This window comes from Nilaparvata lugens, chromosome 4 (assembly GCF_014356525.2).
Source record: "Nilaparvata lugens isolate BPH chromosome 4, ASM1435652v1, whole genome shotgun sequence".
NCBI classification, from domain to species: Eukaryota; Metazoa; Arthropoda; class Insecta; order Hemiptera; family Delphacidae; genus Nilaparvata; species Nilaparvata lugens.
The window spans coordinates 72,502,044-72,528,257 of NC_052507.1; the positions used below are offsets into that span (position 1 = coordinate 72,502,044).

At 34.3% G+C, this 26,214-nt stretch overlaps 3 protein-coding genes across 6 annotated transcripts in view; 1 reads left to right on the forward strand and 2 right to left on the reverse strand.

Moving 5' to 3' along the window:
- Positions 1 to 6,864: 6,864 nt before the first annotated feature.
- Positions 6,865 to 14,888, reverse strand: LOC120350949 (transmembrane protein 230). Its single transcript, XM_039426383.1, has 4 exons — positions 14,648 to 14,888; positions 10,772 to 10,915; positions 8,175 to 8,369; positions 6,865 to 6,962 (listed from the first exon to the last, which is right to left on the reverse strand). Exons 1-3 carry the CDS (start codon positions 14,747 to 14,749, stop codon positions 8,232 to 8,234), a joined length of 384 nt encoding a protein of 127 aa, XP_039282317.1. The 5' UTR covers positions 14,750 to 14,888; the 3' UTR covers positions 6,865 to 6,962; positions 8,175 to 8,231.
- A 199-nt stretch (positions 14,889 to 15,087) lies between these two features.
- Positions 15,088 to 16,393, forward strand: LOC120350950 (cell division cycle protein 123 homolog). Its single transcript, XM_039426384.1, has one exon. The coding sequence runs from the start codon at positions 15,335 to 15,337 to the stop codon at positions 16,322 to 16,324; it is 990 nt and encodes a 329-aa protein (XP_039282318.1). The 5' UTR covers positions 15,088 to 15,334; the 3' UTR covers positions 16,325 to 16,393.
- A 2,237-nt stretch (positions 16,394 to 18,630) lies between these two features.
- Positions 18,631 to 26,214, reverse strand: part of LOC111055281 (alpha-1,6-mannosyl-glycoprotein 2-beta-N-acetylglucosaminyltransferase) — a 299,287-nt gene continuing 291,703 nt past the window's right edge. For 3 of the 4 annotated variants that reach the window (XM_039426386.1, XM_039426387.1, XM_039426385.1), the window contains one exon: positions 18,631 to 24,452. In XM_039426386.1, coding sequence (XP_039282320.1) covers positions 24,236 to 24,452 — 217 coding nt within the window. In that variant the 3' untranslated portion in view covers positions 18,631 to 24,235. The remainder of the gene's footprint in view (positions 24,453 to 26,214) is intronic. The other variant, XR_005571119.1, reaches the window with a different exon arrangement.

The window sequence follows — 26,214 nt, forward strand, 5'->3', positions numbered from 1 at the left end:
TGTGTCATCCAACAGCTGTCGGTAGATAGTAGACAAGAGTGTGTGCAGCTCCACAACCGCCCATGTATTTTATTCTAAACGCCCCGACTAAAAACAAAATGACTGTACTGTGTGTAACTACAGTAACTACTATATTACCCACAGTATGGCCATTGACTGTCACGCTTCTGATTGGTTAGCTCGGTCACATGGTGCAAATCCGCCATTAAGATTCCAAACAAACTTTTAAGTCTTTCTTTTAAGTCATGGACAGTTTTGGGCATGTGCCTGTTGTGCCTTTCCTCATGTCAAGTACTGTACACAATGTGATAAATAAATAAATGTGATAAATAAATAAGTCCTATCTTATAGCATTATACATTTGGAACTTATCACTTATTTACCGATTGGAAACATTTTATGAACTTAAGATGAGTTTGATATATCATTTTCGAAGAGAAATTGATTATACTTTAATATAGACAAAAAAGATAACTTTAAAAACACTTATAGGCCTAACATCAATTTTCCTTCCCTCGGACTCCTCGCGGACCACTTCTAGAGCTTTCGTGGACAACTTATTGGGAGCCAGTGATCTATATAAATATGTAGAAAGATAAATTTAAATTTTGTGTATTTCTTCATCCCATTTATTGGATCGAACTTCAAATAATCCAATTTCAAAATATTTTTTGTGGCTCAATTGAATATAACATTTTATAAAAAATTTAACCATGATTAAAGACTTCTTGATTTCTCTGATTGATTCTCTTCAGTACTGAGTACCATGGCTTACTTTCTATCTATAGTAGGCTGTGACCCTACCCATAACATGTTGGTACAATAGCTGTTCGGACGTTATGAATGCTTCCCTTTCTTGTCTGGCGTTGTGTGGTGGAGGGGGCAATTATACGGTGATGCGCAAAGCATAATTGTGGCCAGTCGTCGATTGACAGCCAATTGAACAGCTCACTTCTCGTAATGTCGATTTTTGCAAAATGATCTATTGATTATTTATTGTGATTTATTACAAGTGTCGTCTCGTCTCGTATCGTGATCTGGAACCGGAATCCTGGAAGCAAGGAGGATTTGGACATGAAGGTAGGCCTATGTTATTGTGCACTTAGCCATTTTAATTGTTCAACTTGCCACCCGACGCCAGACAATTCAAAAGTTCTCGATGTAATTAATGATACAGTCCACAAACCAGATTGCTGTTTGAGCCAGCCTCTGTCGATTAAACATTGGTCCAACCGTCCGGGATTGATTTGTTCATCGAATTTGAATAGGACATAAATTTGAAATATCGTCTAATAGGTTTGTCGTTTTTTATGCCTATTTTATTCTTGGTTTGTTCTGTGTATATGGCTTGTTTTTGTCGTCGTAGATGAATATACGCTTTAATTGTGGTATTCTTAAGAAATTTGGGCTCAATTTAAGTTGGAAATTGAGTAGAACAAGTAATATTTTCGTAAATAATTGTGTCGTAGTATTATTGCGTAAGATTGTTGCATTGGCGCCACAACGCTGGACTGGCAAGTTCGTGTCGATAAGTAGAGAAAGACTCATACGTCGTCTAGCTGTAACAGTAACTGGAACTGTTACTTTTTTCAGAGGATACTTGCAGTTATTGGCATTGATGATTGTCGTTACTTCGTTATTAATAGCAGATATTGTTTGTTCCAATGAGTATCGATACGGTATTATTAACCTTGTAACCGATCATTTCTACCGAGCATAGTTGAAATGCTGGCTTGGCTTGTATGATTAGATAAGCCAGCCATTGTTCGTTCCATTGTGTCGCCTGCTCTCGTGTTTTCCCTCTTATTCTTGTTGTGTTCTTTGTCTCACTCTCTCGACGAGCGCTCACTGTTATCGCCTTCACTATGGGTGTTATCGAAGATTTGACATTTCAAAGAGATGCATTAATTCGTAAAATAAAACGGATTAATGAAATTGCCGAAGCTGTCGAAAAAGATCCAAAAAATAAAAAAATGAAGAATTTATTGAAAGTTATGGGTGAGCATATCGATCACCACCAGGTGGAGTTCAATGACATAATAGATAAGATGCAGAGCTACTATAACAAACAAAATCCTCGATTGGAAACAAGTGACCTTGAAAATTTGATGAGCCAATTTGATGACACTTTTTTCAATGTCAAGGCTATTCTCGAAACCTTACCATCCACTCAAACAAATTTGAATATTAGTTCTTCCAATGTAGCTTCTTCACCTACAACTGGAAATATCTCGCCAGTTGCCCTACCTAAGCTTCCTTTAATGACTTTTGACGGCGATTTGAAAATTTGGAGTCAATTTAAAGATTTATTCGAAGCCACGGTTCATAATAATGGTCAAATTGCTGACATACAAAAACATATGTATCTTCGGTCTGTACTGATAGGCGATGCACTGTCAGTCATTTCTGTAGTACCATTGACAAGTGATCTTTATGCTGAGGCATGGAAATTATTATTGAATCGCTACAATTACTCTTACAAGCTGACTGACGCATACTTGCAAGCAATTTTTGATATGCCAGCAGTTAATAAGCAACCAGACTCGCTACGAAAATTCATCACTCATTTAGCTGAGTATATTGCAGCACTAAAACCAATTGGTCATGCAGTTAATGACTGGTCGATTCCGTTATTATTTGTCTTACGTAAAAAACTGACTGAAGAATTGAGAGAGAAGTGGCAGAGACTGCTAAGAAATGGAACAGTATCCGATTTGAAAAACTTCCAAATATTTTGAATGATGAAGCTGTTATTTTAGAGGCTACTAAATCCACTGATTTATTGGGATCATCTACATCGTCAGAAGCCTCCTCACGTAAGCAGTTTGGGAAATCGAAACCAACTATGGGAAATTACAAGGCTTCAGCTATGATTGTTAAATCGAAATCGGGCGAGCTGAAATGTATTGAATGTAATAATTCTCATGAACTGGAAAATTGTGAAGTGTTCTTGAATCTCAAACCATCTGATAGATTAAAACTTGTAAAAGAATGGAAACTATGTATCGGCTGTTTATTGGCATGGCACTTTATTAGAGATTGTAGAAGAAGGAAGCCGTGCAGTCACTGTAATTCGCGTCATCACTCGCTCCTCCATTTAGAGCCGAGACAGCCGCCTGTTGAAAACACCAACACATTGGCCGGTAATAAACAAATGAGCAGGGTAGACGTGCACGACGTCGCTGATCAAAGCCATCAGACATTTGTTACTGACTCAGCGAAGAAAGTATTTTCGAACGTAAATAGTTCCTTAGTATTGTTACCAACTGTTAAATTGGGAGTTCGAGGTAATCAAGGCAATTATCATAAGGTCAAAGTATTATTAGATAGTGCAAGCACCGAGTCATTCATTACAAGGCGATGCATGAAAAAACTGGGTTTAGTGGTACAGAAAACACATAGTTTGCCAATCTATGGATTATCTGATACTAAACTGGAAGTGACAGATGAAATTACTAACTGTGAATTTGAAATACCGAACTCCCCTTCATTAAAAATTACTGTGTCGGGAGTCAACAAAATAGCAGCTACAAATCAGATAAAAAATGCGTACTGGGCACATATTGAAGGACTGGAGCTAGCAGATTCTGAATTTTTCCTCTCAGGAGGTTGATATTTTATTGGGTGCTGAATACTTCCCCTTCATTCTGACTGGAAGAAAGGTGATTGGTCCAGCGGGTACACCATCTGCCCTAGAAACAGTATGGGGCTACTGCCTGATGGGTAAGGTATCAGAGGAGAGTTCTACTATCTCAAATAATCTGTGCATGTATTCCAATGCTAATTCAGAAGAGTTGGTGAAGCGATTTTGGGTCGTAGAAGAGCCACCTAGGACAAAAAAATTATTGGAAAGTGAAATGGCTTGTGAGGAGATATACAAATCAACTGTTTGTCGTTTGAATACTGGTAGATACATTGTAGAATTACCATCCAAGGAAACAAATACGAGGGAGATATCGGGATATCTTGAAGTTAAAACTAATGTCGGAGAAAATGTTACCATGATTCGAGAAGAAGAATTGGGAGATAATTTAGAAGAAGTTCCAGGTAAACAAGGTATAGCCTTCAACAGTTATTTACCGATCAACGGTAATTTAGGGAAAGAGTTAAAAGTGATTCATAGTCCACATGAAATCAAACCGATGGGAAGACCCATACTGAAAAAGGAAATTGGAGATGTTTTTGAAAGGGAGAAACGAAATTTGGAAGAGTTAGATGATGATAGACAGGATAATGTTGAAATAAAATGGACAAAATCCGAAAAGGGAGAAGAAATGAAAGAGTATACTCTAACAACTATGTCGTACGGTGTATCATCATCGCCATTTCTTGCCATTTGTACTACGCATCAGTGTATTGAAGTTCAAAAAGTGCTTTCAAAAATTATAAACATAGATTATATTGCAGCTTGGACTTATTCAACTGTGGCAGTGAGTTGGATTCAGTCTTCACCTCATCGTTGAGCTAGGTTTGTGGCAAATTGTGTAAGTCAAGTACAGGAACACCTGTCTACAGAGCAATTCAGATATGTGTCAACCGAATGTAATCCAGCTGATTGTGCTAGTCGAGGACTATTTCTCAATGAATTAATTGGTAATTCTCTGTGGTGGAATGGGTCTGATTGGTTAGACAAACCACTGGAGTGCTGGCCACACCAAACCCACGGTAATGATGATGAAAATTCCATACAGATTGAATTGGAAGCAAGAAAAATTACACTAGCAACACAGAGTAAAGACTCAGAGGAATCAATTCAATCGGTGAAATTGAGAAATCGATGGAGTTTACTCAAAAGAATTGTATCCTCATTCTGGAAACGTTGGCAATTGGAGTATGTATCTAGTTTGCAAACCCGAACAAAATGGTACAGAAAACATAGTAATGTTAACATTGGACGTATGGCTCTCTTAAAGGAAAGTAACCTACTCCCTCTTCACTGGAGACTTGGTCGAATAACGAAGATATTCCTTGAACAGGATGGAATTGTGAGAGTGGTGGAGGTACAGACTGCAAAAGGAAGTCTCACCAGTCTGTCAATAGGGTATGTCTCCTCCCTATTGATGAAGATTAGGCCTTATTGAAGGGAACTTCAATAAGTTTTAGTGGTTAGTTTTTTTGTTTCTCGTTTTATGTGTGGGAAAGGTTCCCAAGTTGCTTTGTTTCTTGTTTTATTCTATATTAGTTGTATATAGTCATTTATTTCTCGTCCCATCCTCTCCTTTCCGTGGGCCTCCTACTCCTTTTTTTAAGTCTCCTCAAGGGCCCCTGAGGAGTGAAGATATTTTCCTTTTTTTCCCTAGTCTCCCTAGTAGGGTTCGTTATAGGTGGTTTTTTTGTTATTGGAAGTTCTTCCAAGGTGGGCGGAATGTTCGGACGTTATGAATGCTTCCCTTTCTTGTCTGGCGTTGTGTGGTGGAGGGGGCAATTATACGGTGATGCGCAAAGCATAATTGTGGCCAGTCGTCGATTGACAGCCAATTGAACAGCTCACTTCTCGTAATGTCGATTTTTGCAAAATGATCTATTGATTATTTATTGTGATTTATTACAAGTGTCGTCTCGTCTCGTATCGTGATCTGGAACCGGGATCCTGGAAGCAAGGAGGATTTGGACATGAAGGTAGGCCTATGTTATTGTGCACTTAGCCATTTTAATTGTTCAACTTGCCACCCGACGCCAGACAATTCAAAAGTTCTCGATGTAATTAATGATACAGTCCACAAACCAGATTGCTGTTTGAGCCAGCCTCTGTCGATTAAACAATAGCTATTGATATGATTTTCGAGTTGCATTACCACGAGCAGTGGTTAAGATTAGAAATATCCCTAAATATAAACAATAATGGTTAAGTGTGTTATTTTTCAATTTCTTACATGTTTATTAAATTCATCAAGTAGTACTATGGCTAGAATAATTGGCTATTCCAGAGTTTATATTCAATGTTGTGCTTTACAATATTTTCGTCAGACTTATTGGCTGAATAAAACAAACTATTTAAATGTTATGGAATCTATTGTGATGAGAATTCCATCATGCTTCTAGAAATAGATATGAGAACTTTATTATTTGTCAATGGAACAAAATTTATCACAATATCATGACACATTTCAAAAGTTTTATGGTATTTTTTTGGAAATTCAGCTTTCAGGTAACGTTACCTACCTTTCATTTTTACTCGCTATTATCTACGATTTACTATTTCAAGTTCCAAAACTATATTGGGAATATAGAAAAAACATGAAAGAAATTATATCGAAGTTAATAATCACAAAAATATACTTTAATAAGTAAAAGCAAGCTATTTTACTTATAATCCCATATAAGCTCCATTGTAAAATTCAAATATTTGGAATCTTCATGGCGGCGGCGAGAAAAAAAAATCCAATGGCCATACTGTGGGTAATATAGTTACTGTATGTGTAACCATCCAGCAGTGCGGCCTCAGGTTAAAGACTTACATGCTCTAAAGATATTGCTTAATTGTGCTGTCTTCAGTGTTCAGAATTAATTGATCTTTAGTAAATTATTTATTTTGCAGTTGGAAAATTATCTATATAAATAAAATGCCGCATCGCGCCTCCTCAGGTGTGCAACCAGCTAAAGTTTGTCATGAGATGCATTAAACTATTTTGCGGTACGAAGTTCGCCGGGCCAGCTAGTCAAATATAGAATATAATAAATTATATTACTATAATAATACCAAAATACGGGCAATGCTTAGGATAGTGCACAGCAAAAAGGTCAACTACTAATAATTAAAAAATAAAAATTTAAGTTTATTAATATTAAAAATAATATTATTAAATTATTTTATAAGATCTACAGTAGATTAATCATTGCAGTAAAAGATGATTGGCAACTTACTTCCAACTCACTCAATGGCATTTGCAGTGAAGCAACAATCTCTCTAATTTTGAACTTGGTAAAATGTATCTCGTCCTCCTTTTCCCACATAATGAACGAGGTACTAAACAGATAAATAAGTAATAAATAGACAAATAGATAATGAACAATACACAGTGATAAAAAGATTCACTACGAACTGTAAACAATCTCTGTTCACAACTCTCCTAATGTAAGCAAAGTTTGTTAGATCGATACTGTAAAGCCCTAGTAGGTACCCTACTGCAGAAGCAGTGCAACAATATTATGCTCCATTTCGTTTATATAGAACCCTATTACACTCACGTAACTATATTTGTAGATAAAATCGAGTCTTGCTAATCATTTTAAAATCCTGTTCTAGTGGTACACTGAACCTCTTTGTTTTATCAACATCAACAGTCTAGATTAGACTGAGAGAGCGCTTTATTTTATTATACGTGCCTCTCTACTAGTACCTGAATTACGTTTGTGGATTTATCTATATGAAAAAATACTGTACCAAGTAGCCGAAATGCTTGTTGATTGAAATATATCAACATTTATTTTGCCAGAGGGTACAAGAAATATTTTTACAAATAAAAATAATCATTAAAATACAATAGTTTTTGGCGTGACTGGAAAAAAAGCCTTGAGCAGCCACGAATTCTAAAAATAAGAAATACATTTTTTAATCTAATAACAGCAGTACAAATGAGACGATTCTGTTGATGGATGATAATCTATGGATGTTGAAATTTATCAATAATCCAAGTACTTGATAAACAAAATATAAATGCACAGAAAAATAATATTCTTCAATGTTTGATTCCATTACAAACTGCTTGTTAAATAATCACTTTTGAACAACTAAGTACGACATAGAAGTCAGGTATTTATAAATAAAACACTAATGTGAGTAGAAGCTAATAGCTTTTATTTATAAATACCTGACTGCTATGTCGTAATTAGTTGTTCAAAAGTGAAAAATAATATAATAATTGTCGAGTTTTTATAATTTTACACAATAATAAATAATTAATATTGCCAAAATTGGTGATTCATCCAACTCAGTTCTCAGTTTTAAAATAATAGTTTTGTTTTACCCACGATTTTATTAATCTTAATCTAAATAGACCTTGATGTTTAAGCTTATCTCAAGATTAGTTATGTTGTTAATTAGAAACATTTGTACACAACAAATTTACCAATCAATCAAGAGAAGAAACATAATTATGGTGCATTTGGTTATTATAAATTATTTTCTAAATAAAATGGCATTCAATAATAATGAGAATATGGAATATATGATTACATACCTTATCGGATGCCGACACCCGTTTTCTTAGTAGATATGAATGTATTGAAATTTAATTGAATTCGGGAATATCATCGAAGGTAAATCCCAAATATCCCATGTAGGCACAAATGGCAATGAACACATAATAGGAGCCTGGTAGGAACATTAGTAATCCAAGAATGATGACTGGCAAAGTACGGTCGGCATACTGAAAAAAGATATGTTTATGTATAAAAATAAATAAGATCTGTTTATAAATGAAATATTATAAAAAAATTATATATAAGTAATATTTATATTAGTATTTTTACTTATAACATATCCCATGCCCTATTACCATAGATAAGGAAAGTATTGCTTTCCGATAAAATCTGGTGTGGCGCACTCACACAACTTTCCTTGCCGTTATGATAATTGATCACCTGACGCTGGTGTGCACGCGCATCTCAAGTCTACTTATAAACAAAGATCTGAGCCAGCTGGTGACTGGACAATAACGCTGGAGACATACGAGGTCTGGTATCTCTTCATAGTGAATCATTTAATAGAATCAACAGTTGCCAACAGTTTGCAATTGAAATAATAACATTTTCTGGAATTTCGTGCTTATTTTCAATTTTAGGTGAAAATGTTACTGAACATTAATTGTAGAGATTCTCATGCTCAATCTTTTCCACTCAAAATGTTTTGTTTAAATTTTATCTTAAGCATGATAATTGGGAATCTAAAATCGAACTTTGCATAGATGGGGCGGAGCTCCTGAAATTTTTACAGATATGAGACTTAAGGCAGTTGATAGAGCTTATCAATTACTATTTTTGGTATAATTTTCATCGAAATCGTTGAAGCCGTTTTTGAGAAAATCGCGAAAAAACCTGTTTTTGACAACATTTTTGCCATTTAAGTCGCCATCTTGTATTGCATTTGATCGAAATTGTTCGTGTCGGATCCTTATATTGTAAGGACCTTAAGTTCCAAATTTCCCATGTAGGCACAAATGGCAATGAACACATAATAGGAGCCTGGTAGGAACATTAGTAATCCAAGAATAATGACTGGCAAAGTACGGTCGGCATACTGAAAAAAGATATGTTTATGTATGAAAATAAATAAGATCTGTTTATAAATTAAATATTATAAAAAGATTATATATAAATATTACTATATTAGTATTTTTACTTTCCTTGCCCTATTACCATAGGTAAGGAAAGTATTGCTTTCCGAAAAAATCTGGTGTGGCGCACTCACACAACTTTCCTTGCCGTTATGATAATTGATCACCTGACGCTAGTGTGCACGCGCATCTCAAGTCTACTTATAAACAAAGATCTGAGCCAGCTGGTGACAGGACAATAACGCTGGAGACATACGAGGTCTGCTATCTCTTCATAGTGAATCATTTAATAGAATCAACAGTTGCCAACAGTTTGCAATTAAAATAATAACATTTTCTGGAATTTCGTGCTTATTTTCAATTTTAGGTGAAAATGTTACTGAACATTAATTGTAGAGATTTTCATGCTTAATCTTTTCCACTCAAAATTTTTTGTTTAAATTTTATCTTAAGCCTGATAATTGGGAATCTAAAATCGAACTTTGCATAGATTGGGCGGAGCTCCTGAAATTTTTACAAATATGAGACTTGTGGCAGTTGATAGAGCTTATCAATTACTATTTTTGGTATAATTTTCATCGAAATCGTTGAAGCCGTTTTTGAGAAAATCGCGAAAAACCCTGTTTTTGACAACATTTTTGCCATTTAAGTCGCCATCTTGTATTGCATTTGATCGAAATTGTTCGTGTCGGATCCTTATATTGTAAGGACCTTAAGTTCCAAATTTCAAGTCATTCCGTTAATTGGGAGATGAGATATCGTGTACACAGACGCACATACTCTCACACACACACACATACAGACCAATACCCAAAAACCACTTTTTTGGACTCAGGGAACCTTGAAACGTATAGAAATTTAGAAATTGGGGTACCTTAATTTTTTTCGGAAAGCAATACTTTCCTTACCTATGGTAATAGGGCAAGGAAAGTAAAAAATTAAGGTAAGGTGCATTTATATTTATATCGTACCGTGACGTGTCCTCCCGGAATGTGAGTGTGAGCGCTGTTATCTGGTCTGGCTGCAACTGTCTACAACGTTGATGGAAAGTTACATTTTCAAGATGTTCGATGTTTTTGAACGGGTAGTATTATAGTCAACTGTCAACTAACGTTGATGGAAAGATACATTTTCAAGATGTTCGATGTTTTTGAACGGGTAGTATTATAGTCCACTAGACAGCTGATTTATGATGAATCATTCTATAGTCTGATTTTTACTCTAATATTGGCGTATGAAGGAGGCTCCTTTTTCCTTTTATATTATCCTTGAAATGCAAAATTTCCAAAAACCTTGTATAAACGTCGACGCGCAATTTAAAAAGGAATACCTGTCAAATTTCATGAAAATCTATTACCGCGTTTCGCCGTAAATGCGTAACATATAAACATTTAAACATTAAGAGAAATGCCAAACCGTCGACTTGAATCTTAGACCTCACTTCGCTCGGTCAAAAATATGAACTAATATTGGATAAAACATTTAAAAAATATTACCTTATTATCTATATGTCCAATAAATATCAGTGATCCTATTGATAGATGAATTAATCCTCCAACAAACAGTATAAAAGCAAATATTACAGGTTTCCATGGTATGGGCTTCCTTACTGGTGAATACCTCTTGAATCGAACGTAAGGCTGAAAGAAGACAAAAAAATTGAAGTTAGTTCTCAATTATTGCAAAAATATCCTAAAAATATTGGAGAAGGATGTTTAGAATGAGCAATGAGCTCAATCCTGCACGGCTAACTCGATAACGGATAATTTTAATTCTATCAATTATTGACCACATTTTATGATGGATAGATTTCATTGAATAGTGAAAGAGAACAAAGTCATTAAACATTTTGAGATGACACTAGAATATAGATGGTCTTAAATCAAAGAACTAGAGCCTGTCCATCTAGTCATCAATAATTGTTGACAGTGGCATATTCTGCTGCAAGCTGCAGTCTATTCTCAGTAGATTTGCAGTGCGTGAATGAGATAATGAGATCGCGAAAGTCTTCAGTAAGGCAGAGACAGAGGTTGACGCCCCCTAGTTATTATTTTCATGCGTATGGAATTTCTGCAATGAGGAGTCAAAAACAACACTAGAAAAAACATACAGATATATAATTATTATTAAACGAGAATCAAAATTAAATGCTGTAAATAACCCCGAAGACTTCTGCTACTGCAAATATTGACAACAGGGTAAACAGTCATATGTGATTTACAGCATTTAATTTGGATTTTCGTTTAATAATAGCCTAATTATTAATTCATTACCATTTGAATAAATGCAATATCTCAGTAATTTCCATCTGCATACAGATACATACAATCACAAAATACGTAATAGAAAATATTTTAAAGATCATTATAAGACTCGGTTAAAAATACACAGATTAAATACAAATTTCACACATTTGTGAATAGTCAAAGGTTGAATAATAATCTAGTCTATCCAGTCAATCCACTACTGGTGTAGCATAAAAATCTTGAGGCTGACCAGCATAAGCTATATTGAGGTCCACGTTATAATGGCAGTGGAGAAAGATAGTAGAACAACGTTGCCGATTCTCTGTCTTGTCAATGTCTTCTATAGCCGGTAGCAGATACAGGTTTATTGATGTAATATTAACTGTCAATTCTCGTTTAAGATAATCAATTATTTTATTAAGCAATAAATTATATTTTTTGATAATTTCATAATGAATTTAAATAATTAAGACGAAATATTTTGTTAATTATTAATTCTACATTGTTAAAAGACGATCTGGCAACAGAGCAAAGCGAGAAAGAGATAGAGCTATCCGCTTTGTTGAATGAAAGACAAGGATAGTAATACCATTGCTAATCAAACACTGTCATTATAACGTGTACCTCACTATAGGCGGTTGCAGTTGAAAGCTATGTGCTCAACTGTTTGTCTCGGCTCGCCACAGTCACACTCTGCACTGGGCCTCATGTCCCATCTTGTTAAGGAAACTCCACAACGACCATGACCTGTTCGAACCCTATTGAGGGACACCACTGTTTCCTTGGCAAACGAAAGCGTGATGGCTTTTGGTATCACACTGTGGAGTGGTGCCATCGAGGTGAAAAGGATATTGCTGGTGCAGAAGAAAGCCATAAGAATTTTGTGTAGGGCTGATTATCTGGCGAATTGCAAGTCACTGTTTGTGAGGGAGCGCATTCTGACAATCTTCAAACTCTACATTTTCAGGTCTCGGGGACTGGATGCCTTGCCAATCAGAGGAGATTTTCATCAGCATGACACCAGGAACAGGCGCAGGCTGAACCTCCCTTACTGTAGATTGGGGAGGACTCAGGACTTCTTCTGCACTCAGATGCAGAAGAAGGCATTCGGATTCCTTTTGGGGCCGAATTTTTAGCACATTGTAGTCCTCTCTTTGTGAGTGAGAAGATTCTCACTGTTTTTAATATTTTCATTAGCTATAGGTCAGCTATAAAGGCCTTCCACAGTGTTAATATTTTGCCTACCAGGGGTGATGTGCATGACCATGGCACCAGGCTAAGAGCAGTCTCATCTACCAGCCAGTTAGAATTTTGGACAAGCTGCCAGTTTCAGCCAGGACTCTGCCAGAGACGGTTTTGAAGAGGATGATTTTGGTTTTGAGGGATTTCCTTCAGGAAACCCCCATTTATTCTATGAGGGAGTTCTATGATTGTGATCCTCAGACTGTAATGAGAATAATATCGAGTGACATGGCTGGCTCAGGTCTGGTGTCAGAGTTTTCAGGTCGCAACTAATCTATTTAAGGGCCTCTGACATGACCTAACGACTGCTTTTTAGGCAGCCGGGACCGACGACTTGACCTGTCCATCCGAAATACGGGAGTGGCCCGAGATAAATATCTTGCCCGGGCCTATAAGTAGATACTTCTTGCATTAGTCTTGCTGCTTGGTATGTCACGTTGCATGTGTCTTATGACAGTTTTTTTTTTATTGTTCTTGACTTGTTCAGTTGTGGCCATACAGGTGCGTACAGATATACGCTCTGCGAACAGGAGCAATTCACTTTTAATCAGCTGACTATATTTGTATTTTTACAGAAACGGTAAGATACAAATATAAAAAGCTTGGCATCAGCTGATTAAAAGTGAATTGCTCATGTTCGCGGCGCGTATATCTGTACGCACCTTACCTATGACCACGCTATGAACAGAAACACATTATTATTATTAGCTTGACCTACCAGCCAGTCAAGATCCTCAACATGCTACCTGTTTCGGCCAGAAGTCTACCAAAGACTTCCCCGTTCCCACGACCGTGAGGAAGACATCGGAAATAATTAAGTAGGTAAGGCAATCTCGAGGATAAAATTGAGGACGTTCCTACAGGAGAATCCCTTCTACTTCTTGAATGAACTTTTTGAGTATGAAACGGCAACTGTGAGTAGAAAATTTTAACTCACTCAATAGTGCACTTGCATGCTGCTTGGCTGATTTTGTTTCTGTTTGTATATATATATATATATATGTTTCACCTTTTTGTTTCTGACTGTCCATTTGCGGACTTGTTGGTTTTATTTCTCTTGACGTGTTCCCTTATGGATATTCCCTGGCGACAAGTCTATGTTATGAACAAAACCATTATTATTATGAAAGCCACCAGGCGGTTTTGTCAAATTCAGTCAACTATGTCACTCTGCTGGTGCTGAAGCCACCCATCGACCAGTCCATTCAGCTCTACAATGGAATCTATCTTCAAGGAGACGTTGAGCAGATTTGACTGGTGGCAACCTAGATTCTTATCTGGAAAAGTTGGTATTGTTGATGTCCTCATGTATAGAAAGGTCTGGATTGGAACATATTTTTGAATGTTCCCTAACTAAGGCTCTTGACCGACGGATCTTAGTTGGCATTATGACTTAATAGGGGCAACTAGTGCAGAGGTGTAGATCTCAAGAAGCCAGAAACTATCCGACAGGACTGATTGAAAACTGTATCAAATAAACAAGATGCTTCTATTTTAACAACAGATGTCAGACCTTCTTGTTAAACCTTTAGTTGAACGAATTCGTCCGACTAGACTTCCAACAACTAACTTACAACTACACGGCCCTCGAATTTGACAGTTCTTATGAATTACTTTTCAAGTTAATTATCAATTAATTTTTTTAAATATACCTGACCTTATATGCCTGATGTACATGTTCAAATACCGGCTGCACAATAGTATATGGGCCGCGGAATCTATCATTGAGACCTACATAGATCGATCGAGGAGGTAAAGTGCCCCCTTCAAGTTCCTTGAAATTTTGGTCTGAACTTGTAAGCTACGATAAATTGTAATTAATGAAATGTGATAATATAAATAGAAATTGCATTGATATAGGGTAACTTACTACCTACTACTTACTTCTTCTTTATCATAGTTGTACTCAGCAGTTTCACTGTAATTTGTATTCAAATGTTGATATTTGACGTCCTGAAAGTTTTTTGGATCTCTTTTAGACTTCATTGAATAAAATGAACAAATTTTCTTTGATAGAACCTAATAGATAATAACCACAGAGATTATGATCAAGTGATGAGATGTTTGATTCAAAAATAAACTAAACTAAGTAACTAACCTCAACTTGATCATACTCAAAACTCAATCACAGTGACTCAAACACTCAATCACAGTGTGACTCAATTCTCAAAAATCTACTATCGTTATAATATTTACTACGATATTTCAATATCGATATTCAAAATCTCGGTTTAACAGATATATCGATAGTAAAGTTTTTTAAATAGCATAATAATCGATAATTTGATCACAGATGATAGTCGACTCCCATTAAATCGAGTTATAAGTTTCATGTTTTTCAACTTTACCTATTACCAAATTGAGGTTAGTTTATGGAGATAAAAGCTATCGTTATCGTTATTGTAATATAAGTTCTGTTTCCATCCTATTATCTTTTGAAAGTGTTAATTAGACATAGTGATTTAATAGTTATTCTAAACCAAAACTCTCAAATACGGAAATAGTCATAGAACATCTGTGTTGAAAATTGTTGTAAGGCTACTCTCCAACAGTTCACCATTTTTCATTAATATGAAAGTCTGCGAAAGAACTGAGTGCTCGTTCCATAAGTGGTACCCATTATTTAAAAGTGTGACCATAAAGTCTGTAATCGAGCAAATACCATCTGAAGTGTTATCATATTTGAAAGAAGATGGCATAGTTCTACCTGTTGAAGCAAACTCCCAACCGCGAGTCTCTGATGAAGTTGAAAGTGATTACACGGTCAACTGGTTAGATGGTAATGATGATGAAGATGAAGAGGATGAATCCCCGTCATTTCCAGAATTCAGCTCTAAACTAAAGGAGGCTATCGGTGCTTTAGGAGGGGAAGTTTTTATCAAAACTAATTGGAGCGCCCCTACTGACTCTTCATGGATAACTTCTTGTAAAACACTGAAATGCAAACGTTTAGAGGACGTTTATCTTCTCTTGAACTCTTCTGACCGTTTGATGGAAAATTTCCTTTCACCTCTCAAAACATCCAAGAATGGACAGGAACAATCACATTGTATTATTTTGAAAAAGTGGATGGATATTCACCCAGGAACTGAATTTCGTTGCTTTGTGAAAGACATGGTACTATTGGCTATCACTCAACGTGACTGTTCAGATTTCTTTCAGCACATTTCTGAAGAGAAATTTGACATAATACAGGATATCACCGATTTCTTCAACAACAATATAAAGAACAAATTCTCACTGCCCAATTTTACGTTTGACGTTGTAAGGCAGAAAAAGAGTAAAGTCGTGCTTCTAGATTTTGGTGTTTTCAACAAGAAGTTTTCAAAATCATATCTTTTCACCTGGGACGAACTTTTGGACATTTCCAAAGCAATGAAGGATGGAGACAAAGCTGAATTTCGATATATTGGATCCGAAACTGGAATTCAACCTTCAGCAAATGCATTTGAAAGTATGTGCGGTCTGCCTTTGGACGTCAAATATATGACAAATGACTTTTCTCTTATAAATCTAATACAAGAAGAAATCACTCAACAAAACCAAGAAGATGATGTTTGAGTTTTGAGTCGATTTTGCAAGCTGTACGTTTTTATTTTAAAAAATAAATCCAAATTCATTTTGTATCAAGTCGCTGCCATTTAATGAGTAAACCATTTCGAATTACTTATTTTTTATGTTTTAGGGCTGTTCAAGAACAAATTTATAAATAAACATATATAAAATATATATTTATAAATATTACTTTTACCCCCATCAAGAAAAATGATTTATATAGGCTATTTATACACGTCTACTTGAAGCTTTTACTATTTATTTTTATTTGCATTCGTTGACCTGACCAATCACAAATCCTTCATAGAAAACAAAATCATTGCTGATTTACGAATTACATAATTTAGAACTACATTAAATTAATTGTAAATGGTTTACAGCAAACTTACTTCCTTCTAATCCAATAATCTACTCTCCCTTTCAATCTTCAATCAGAGATTTTATATATTATGACGTTATTATCGGATGGGCACGTTAAATTGTCGGCCCCGGCTGAAGTATGACAGTCGTAAGGCTCATTGACGGCTTAAATGATATATTCAGGCGAGGTGGAACTTCCTTCAGGGACACCCCGCCAATAAAAGCCTTAGGAATATAATAATTATTAATCAGATTTCACCAGGTATATCGTAGTCATTTTTCCGCTACCTACTGTTTTGCAAAGCATAGGATCTTATTAACTTGCGTTTTATAAATCACACTGTGAAGCAGAGACTGAAAGAATAGTTCTGGTTATTGGCTTCTCAAACGATGGCAGAGATGACCTCTAATGGTAATTTAAAAGAATGGAAGCCAGGGTCCATCTCGTCGTTCAGTACATACTAGCTCATACATTTTTACTTTCCTTGCCCTATTACGATAGGTAAGGAAAGTATTGCTTTCCGAAAAAAATTGAGGTACCCCAATTTCTATACGTTTCAAGGTCCCCTGAGTCCAAAAAAGTGGTTTTTGGGTATTGGTCTGTATGAGTGTATGTGCGTCTGTGTACACGATATCTCATCTCCCAATCAACGGAATAACTTGAAATTTGGAACGTTAGGCTCTTACAATATAAGGATCCGACACGAACAATTTCGATCAAATGCGATTCAAGATGGCGGCTAAATTGGCGAAAATGTTGTCAAAAACAGGGTTTTTCTCGAAAACGGCTCCAACGATTTTGATTAAAGTTATACCTGAAATAGTCATCGATAAGCTCTATCAGCTGCCACAAGTCCCATATCTGTAAAAATTTCAGGAGCTCCGCCCCATCTACGCAGAGTTTGATTCTAGATTCTCAATTATCAGGCTTCAGATACAATTTAAACAAAAAAATTTCGAGTGGAAAAGATTCAGCATGAGAATCTCTCTACAACTAATGTTCAGTAATATTTTCACCTAAAATTAAAAAAAGCTCGAAATTCGAGAAAATGTGATTATCCAATTGCAAACTGTTGGTAACAGTTGATTCTATTAAGTGATTCACTATGAAGAAAGACCTCGTGTGTCTTCAGCGTTATTGCCCTGTCACCAGCTGGCTCTTTGAAAAGTAGACTTGAGATGCGCGGGAACACTAGCGTCAGGTGATCAATTCTCATAACGGCAAGGAGAGTTGTGTGAGTTCGCCACACCAGATTTTTTATAAGTTAAGCCAGTGGTTCTCAAACTTTTTACTTCAAGCCCCCTCTGCATAATTCAGCTGTTAGCCGGACCCCCTAAATGTATAAGCATAGACTACTATACATGTTGTACATATACCTATATGTACGTATATACCTACATATTTTACACTCAATATTTATTTAGTTGAGTTTTGCACATTCTATACATAACCAAATGACAAATGTTGCAATAGTTCAATCATATTAAAACAAAAAATTCTATACAAACAATTATAATTTATTCAGGTACTACAGCTACTGTAGTACATTTTGTTCATACACTTATTGATTGAGAGTTTGAATTTGACAATACGGTTGATATAAATATTTTATGAGTAAAAATTACTCACATGTAATTTTAAAAATAGGAACATTGCTTATCGTAATTATTTTAGAAGTAAATTTAAAACATTTTCCAACCAAGCTTGGCGCCCCCCTGAGCATTTATCGCCCCCCCCACACTTTGAGAACCACTGAGTTGAGCTATTAAAGTTATCTGGATTTCTTCTTGAAAATCCAAAAAATATATATATTGAATGACATGAAAATTGAATGTTTATCAATACATTTTCAACGTAAAAAACGTCATTGAAACCAATATACAACAAATAATCGTAGAACTCACAATAAATCACTGGATATCAGGTTAAGTAAAAAACCACCAGCAAAACGTCTCCCTCATTTTCTTTATTAATTTGTAAAATAGACAGTCTCACTTATTTCAATACATTTAAAATGTCAGAACAAAGGTTTAACATCTTTATGAATTAGACAAAAATATTCTTGCAATGAACTAAAATTTTCATGTAAAGAAGATACAGTAGGAATCAGCGCACAATTTTCTATCATCAATCACAGTTCAATTGCTTTTCTTCATATTTAATTGATTTTATCCAGTGTTTACACAGCATTGTAGTTACACAATTTTTGAGCTCAATAACACAATCGATAAGGGTGTTCAACTGTCAAGCAAACTTGTCTAGCACACTAAAAATGATTTTATTTGGATCGTCTAGAAATATTTATCATAATCCTTCTTTTGCCACTATCAAAATCAAATTTCAAGCTTCTCAAATGTCTCATTTTAGCTTTTCTTGAAGATAAAATATACTTATTTTATTTCAATCGGAACGTTTCTGAGTAGTTCGCAGAAAATTATTTAAAATTTATTATTTTAAAGAATATAATAATAATGTTGAGCCAAAAACACTGGATTAAAATGTTTCCAAATCCTCAATAATGTCTAATACAGGATTCACTACAAGTTTGTACGTTATTATTAAGAAAGGAATGCACCCAACTGTTTTTATTTTCATTATTAATTCCACACATTATACAGTAGTTTTAAGTTCAGCATACATTTTTTACAAGCTTTACAATTATTATGATACAAGATTCACAGAGCTGTGAAGAGTTGGAAAATACATTCATATTCACAATACTTTATTACATATCAACAAAATATTTAGCTTATTATTTACAATACTATACACAAAATTAATCATAATGACTACTGATTTACAACACTTATGATAATTGGGTTTTAATTTTATTTAGAGTGAACACCAATTTGTATAATATTATTATTTTACAAAGTTTTATTATATTAAGTCACATTTATTTTCTCTGAAAATTATGACTCAATAATACACAACATAGAACGCAATAATTATTATTCTAACCAGAAAAGGAGAATTGAATAATGAAAAAGTACATCATTCGAATTGATTCGAGATTCGGAAGACTTCTGTAACATTGTGCTTTCATTCACTATAAATTGGTTTCCAAATTGAAGCTTACAAAGAGAAATTCCATACAGTAAGAAATGAATGGAATCTAGTACATCGAAAGTAATGAAAAATCTCCTAGTTCATCTTAAAAATGAAAATTCTGAATAGGTTGTAGATATTTCAATGGTACATGGTATTCAGACAAACTTTAAAGAAAATTTAGCCTTTAAAAAGCCTTAGCGAAAAGTCTTTTGAAAAGAAAATTCTTTTGATCGCTTGACGGACGAAAATTATTTGAACACACTTTCAACATGTCTCAACGAACTAGTGTAGCCTACTTGACAAAATAACTTTTTAAAACTATTCAGAAATTTTCTTGGAGATAAGTTTTGAAATATTAAGTTTTCAATGAGATGAACTAATAATAATAATTATGACAAAAAGGAATGAGAAGTTGGTAAATTAAATTTCATGAAATCTAAAAGCTCAGATTATCTTTTCATAAGCTATAGTATTATGTTTCTTACACAAATGGTAACAAAATATTGCGATCAATGACAAATTAACAGCATAATAATTAAATGCTGAAGAATATTATTAATGATATAACAACTATCAACAGTATGACTAGACTTAGTTTATAAGAATCCCAATTTACACCAGGAGATCAACATAAATAGAGCATTATGCTTATATTGGTATCACCAAGGTTTTCAATACAATGAATCATTGTAAGAAAACGACTTTCTCAGCATGATATCACAAAATAATCAGTACGATTTACAATAATTAACTAAAATTGTTACTAAACAATTAAAATTTAGAGCAAACAATTTTCGAATTAATTACAATATTCATATGGAATAGGACAACAATAATTTCTTATAATCTAAATTATTTCTATCAACTAGCAAACCATATAGTTTTGAAATAAATAAGTGTTGAATAATTTTTTGCAACTTGGATAACATGTAGGTCTTTCAGACGAAATATTACATTTAGGTAGGTACCTACTGATACAATTAGGTCTCATATTATTATCTGTAGAGACTGAGTTGTTTGAGATAGTTCAAAGTGACATGAACCTTAAGGGTAGTTACTAGTTAGCTGATGAGCCACTGACGTTTAAACTGAGCTATTCTTGAAAATGATTGGGAATTAAGATGTAAAGCAAGTACAATATTATTTGTCTGAAATGAGAGATAAGGATATCCTAAAATATCCTATCTGGGGAAAATGATACACCGAATTCATCTTCATGGAACTGAGATAGTTGATCTCAAGGAACAAATTTTAACATTATTTAATGTTTCTAATATTATTTTTTAGAAATGAAAAATAGGAATATTATAAATAGAATGTCCTTTCTAAAACAAATAATACGCAATTTACACCAAATGCAAAATCTTCAAGGTACAGGTAAATACATCTCAAGAAATAAATGCTATACAATGAAGATTAAAATGGAAAACTGCGTAGGAAAAATGAAAACTATGAAATGTGGTACCCTTAATATTTGATGGAATAATTTTTCAAATGGACGGTATTTATGAAAAAAAAAACATAATATGAGTTATCGATGAAGTGTTGAGCTAATATTTTTAGCATTCTATTCATTTAATTCCGATTTTAATTCATTTTCTCACTTAATTCGGCAGAAATATTCATAATACATATTATGCATAAAATAGACATATTAGATAAATATTTATATGGTTTACCGAGTTCATAATTTATTATTACGTAATATATTTTCTATATTACACACTTTATAATATGAAATTTTGCGCCTGTTAAGCACACATTCTATACATACTTCATTCAATAAATAATCTTTCTAATCTAAATACAGGTTTTACCTAATCATTGAGTTTATCGTGAAAAATGGAATGTAGTTGGATGGGTGGTTTGCAGCATGTATTGAAGCTTAGCAAAACAAGTTTATTTTAATATTAAATAACAATTAAATAGGTAGCATTTTTAAATAAAATTGAAACTATTTGCTGAGACTCAACTAACATAATAAATTAAGAAAGATATGGTACTAGATTAGCAAGTTTTCAAATAATTCATTAAACTTTTAAATGACTGTATAAAACAGTATTGTGATTTTAGAACACCGCATATCAATTTAAGAGTGTCAAACGTATGCAGGCTTACAATCATGCTGAAAACCGTACATCCTCTTCATTTAATCTATAAAATCTGGTTGTTTAGATTTTTCGGTATTTGTCTATCAACATTAGTTATTTAGCGTGATGTTTCTGTGAACGTTCCACATTGAAACGAAGCTGTGGCAGCAGAACTAGATCGTTGTATCGACAATGCAGATAACATTAGTTTTGTGCAGCAATATAACATCTGTTTAGCTCAGGGTATGTGTACTCAGAGAGTGGTCAGCGATCAGAGCTGTATAGTATTAGGAGGATAAAGATATGGATATTCATATTTCAAAAGTGCTAAGATTATCCATATTTATTTCATTCGAATACAAGCACAAATCATATATAAATATATATCTATATCCTTTCAAGACCGCTGGAACTCGACTACGTGACCACTCCCTGTTTGTACACACCCTTGGTGTTTCATACACTTCTGTAAACTCTCCACTTATGATAACAAGGCTAGTATATGACAGCTATATTGATTTTTGTTTCCTTTCAATCATAGTTTTATTCAATACAAGTAATGTTTGCACTTTGCAAAATTGTTCACCTTGGAAACAAAGGTTCTTCACCTTGGAAACAAAGGTTCTTCACCTTGGAAACAAAGGTTATTCACCTTGGAACCAAAGGTTATTCACCTTGGAAACAACCAACCATTATCTATTAACAATGTTTGTTTCAAGACATGACTGAAATAAATCTTTCCAACTAATACCAATCATTGTTGTAGTCGTCCATCAAAAGTAGTTTGTTTAGAGTGTAATATTTATATTAACTCCCCACATTGAAACAAAGCTGAGATAAACATATTATATGGATTATTATTTTCTATCATATAAACAGAAAGTTGAAACACTTAAGAAGGCTACCCTTTGTTTATTTGACACGACATGTTTCGACATTATCAAGTGTCAAAAAGATGAATCGGAATTGCCAGTACCTTTTGTTGGCTATCGGTAAAAGTTGTGTAGTTTAACAGGTTTATATGTTCCTGCAACACATGCTATCCAACCATTAACTACCAATCAATTGAACAGTGGTTGTTTAGTATAATGTTTCCATGAACTCACGATATTGAAACAAACAGATAAAATCACCATTAGTGGCCACTCATAGTTTAGGAATTTTTCCCAAGTTTTCCAGAGCTTTTTACACATTTTAACTTGGATTACCTACCAATCAATTGAACAGTGGTTGTTTAGTATAATATTCCCATGTACTCACGATATTGAAACAAACAGATAAAATCCCAGTATAGTGGCCACAGTTAAGGAATTTTTCCTAAGCTTTCCAGAGCTATGTACAAATTTTAACTTGGACTACTTTAAATGTTACAGAATGAACAATTTTTAGTAGGATACCCGTTTCTCATAGGATACTTTCTGTCGGCTATTATAAGTAAAATGTTGATGTTGTGGAACTTTTCCATAATTAAATAGACTTAAAATGCTGTCAAAAATCCACTTCAATTAAATGACAATTAATATTTTACAGGAGCATGCTTTTGTGTGTGCTCACACATCATCAGCTGTAAAATATTAATTTTCATCTAATTAAAGTGGATTTTTGACAACATTTTAAGTCTATTCAATTATCAGTAAAAGTTATGTAACATAATATCTTCCTGCAACAGAGGTTATGCAATCATTACCAACCAATTCAATAGTGGTTGTTTAGTATATCACGCGACAGAACTCACCAAATTGAAACAAAGTGGAGATATAGATTACTTTCAATGATATAAAAGTAACCTTTTTTAATAGGCTACACGTTTCTCATAGATTAATTTCTGTTTCATCATCAGTGAAAGTTGTGTAGCTTGATATATTCCTGCAAAACAGGTTAACCAATAATTATGAATCAATTCAATAGAACTCACCAAATTGAAACAAATTTGAGCATACAGATTACGTTCATTGTTATAAAATTAACCACGTTTAGTAGGTTACCCGTTTCTCATAGTTAGTTACTTTCTGTTGGCTACCATCAGTAGCCTAACATTTTGGTGCAACACAGGTTTTAAAGTTGTGTAGTGTACAGTATTATTATGTTTCTGCAACACAGGTTTAACAGTTGTGTAACATAGTATTATGCTGGTGCAACACAGGTTTTAAAGTTGTGTAGCGTAATATTATGTTTCTGCAACACAGGTTTAACAGTTGTGTAACATAGTATTATGCTGCTGCAACACAGGTTTCAAAGTTGTGTAACATGGCATTATGCTGCTGCAACACAGGTTTTAAAGTTATGTAACATAGTATTTTGTTTCTGGAACACAGGTTTAACAGTTGTGTAACATAGTATTTTGTTGCTGCAACACAGGCTCACCACTCAATAATAGTTGTTGAACGAACCGTTCCAGACAGGCACAAACCGACACTATCTGTCGACCTGCGTCATGTTCATGCAGAGCTCGTGGTCACGCACATCGCCCCACCCGCCGTTGCCCTTGCGCAGTTTGTGCTTCTTGGCGCCCGTGGTGAAGGTGAGCGTGAGGTGGGAGGGGTACAGGTGGTGCGCCGCGTTCGCCAGCACTTTCTGCACTTTTGAGATCACACCGGTGCTCTGGCAGTTGGCCTTTTTGTGGTGCACGCCGCTGCAACACAACCAACATGTTCTCATTCAGACTATTCAATAAAAATACATAATAGAATATTGAAAACCAGACTAAAATTACAATGACTTTCATCAGAATAAGGCTGGCCACTAACGGTAAAACATGCATGATACAAAGTCGTTATACATTGTTGTGTCATCACAGCTGTTGTTGAGACCGTAGGAAGGTGCCACCTGGTGGCAGAACTTTGTAATAAGCATTCAGTAGGTAGTATGAGTTCAGTTGTCGATCAGTGCCCGAAGCGGCTCCATGTTTTGTGTGTTCTAACATTTCATATTTTGCAAGTACAATAATCCAAAGTATTTGAGTTTTCAATTCTTTCAAAACCTTACAGTCCAGTGTTCAAACAGCTGTGATCAAAGTGAAACGCTTCAAACAAAATGTTATGAGGTTAGGTTTCATGCCCGGTTTCACCAAACTTAATCAAATATAGCCTAGCAATGGTCAGTTTGTTAACCATGGCCAAAATGTGACTACTCGTTCAAACATTATCGATCAATCTATCAAGTTACAACCCCTCCTTATGAGTAAGACTATATCTAAAGGGGTGATTGCACACCGACTTGGCTTACGTTTTTAGAAATACACGTAACCGACGTATCTCCTAATGTTTATCATCTGTCGAGAGTAGAGAGTTACTGGGGAGGATATTCTGAGTATTCTTTCCAAAGAATAGACATTGATATTATGTGAGTTGTAGGTTTTTGATTTTGTATTAAAATTTTTTAAATAAGTGCAATATTTCTAAAGTTTTTAATTTATTGTGATACATTCTGTGATTCATTTAGAGTATAAAATCAACCTTCAAAATTCAAAATTTTAAATCATCATTCCTGGACCGAAAATCAAGTAACGAAGCAGTGTGTGATTACATAACCTTATCTTTTGGACAACATTAACATTTTATCAAAATTTTTTGGAGAGAAATAGTACAGGCTCAGCCTAGTTTTTCCTCTAATTGTATTATGATTATAGTATTTTATACAATAAATGAATAAATAAAAAAATGAATAAAAATGTTCAAAGCTCCGCCAATTTATGTACGTACAAAACAATATTATCTTGAAGGAATTTCTAAAATTGCATTATTTTATTTTCTTATCATTTACAGTTCAATAATTATTATTTCAGTTTATGTTATGTAAATTCATCTAAAAGTGTATTGTATTATAGTACAGGGTGACACAGAATAACGGGAACTTTTTGAAACGCTATAAAACATTATTGGGCAAAAATGATTTTATTCAAACTAATGTAAAGTTCAAGACTTTGCCATTTGAGAATTATTAATAACATCTATCACTACTTTTTGACAATTACTCCTTTAAGATGGCTTCCTCCTGCACGAATACACTCTTGGAATCTGTGTTGAGATTCCTTAACGATTGCTTTGTACCTACATAAATTGGCGAAGCTTTGAACATAATACCAATTGCGTAATCAGTTTGAATAAAATAATTTTTCACTTCCCACTAATGTTTTATGGCGTTTTTAAAAGTTCCCGTTATTCTGTGTCACTCTGTACAAGCTAATATATATTGTAATATACATAAATAAAGAACTCAATCAATAAATCATCATTGTTTATCATCCATCCCAATACCCAACCACAAGCTTATAAACTATATAAGCATAATCTTTCAGAACAAATAATTGAGAATGAATCTGAAAGAACTCAAAAATAACAATAATGAACATTGTCTCTTCAGGAAAATTCAGCTTTGAAATTTATAAGTTTCAG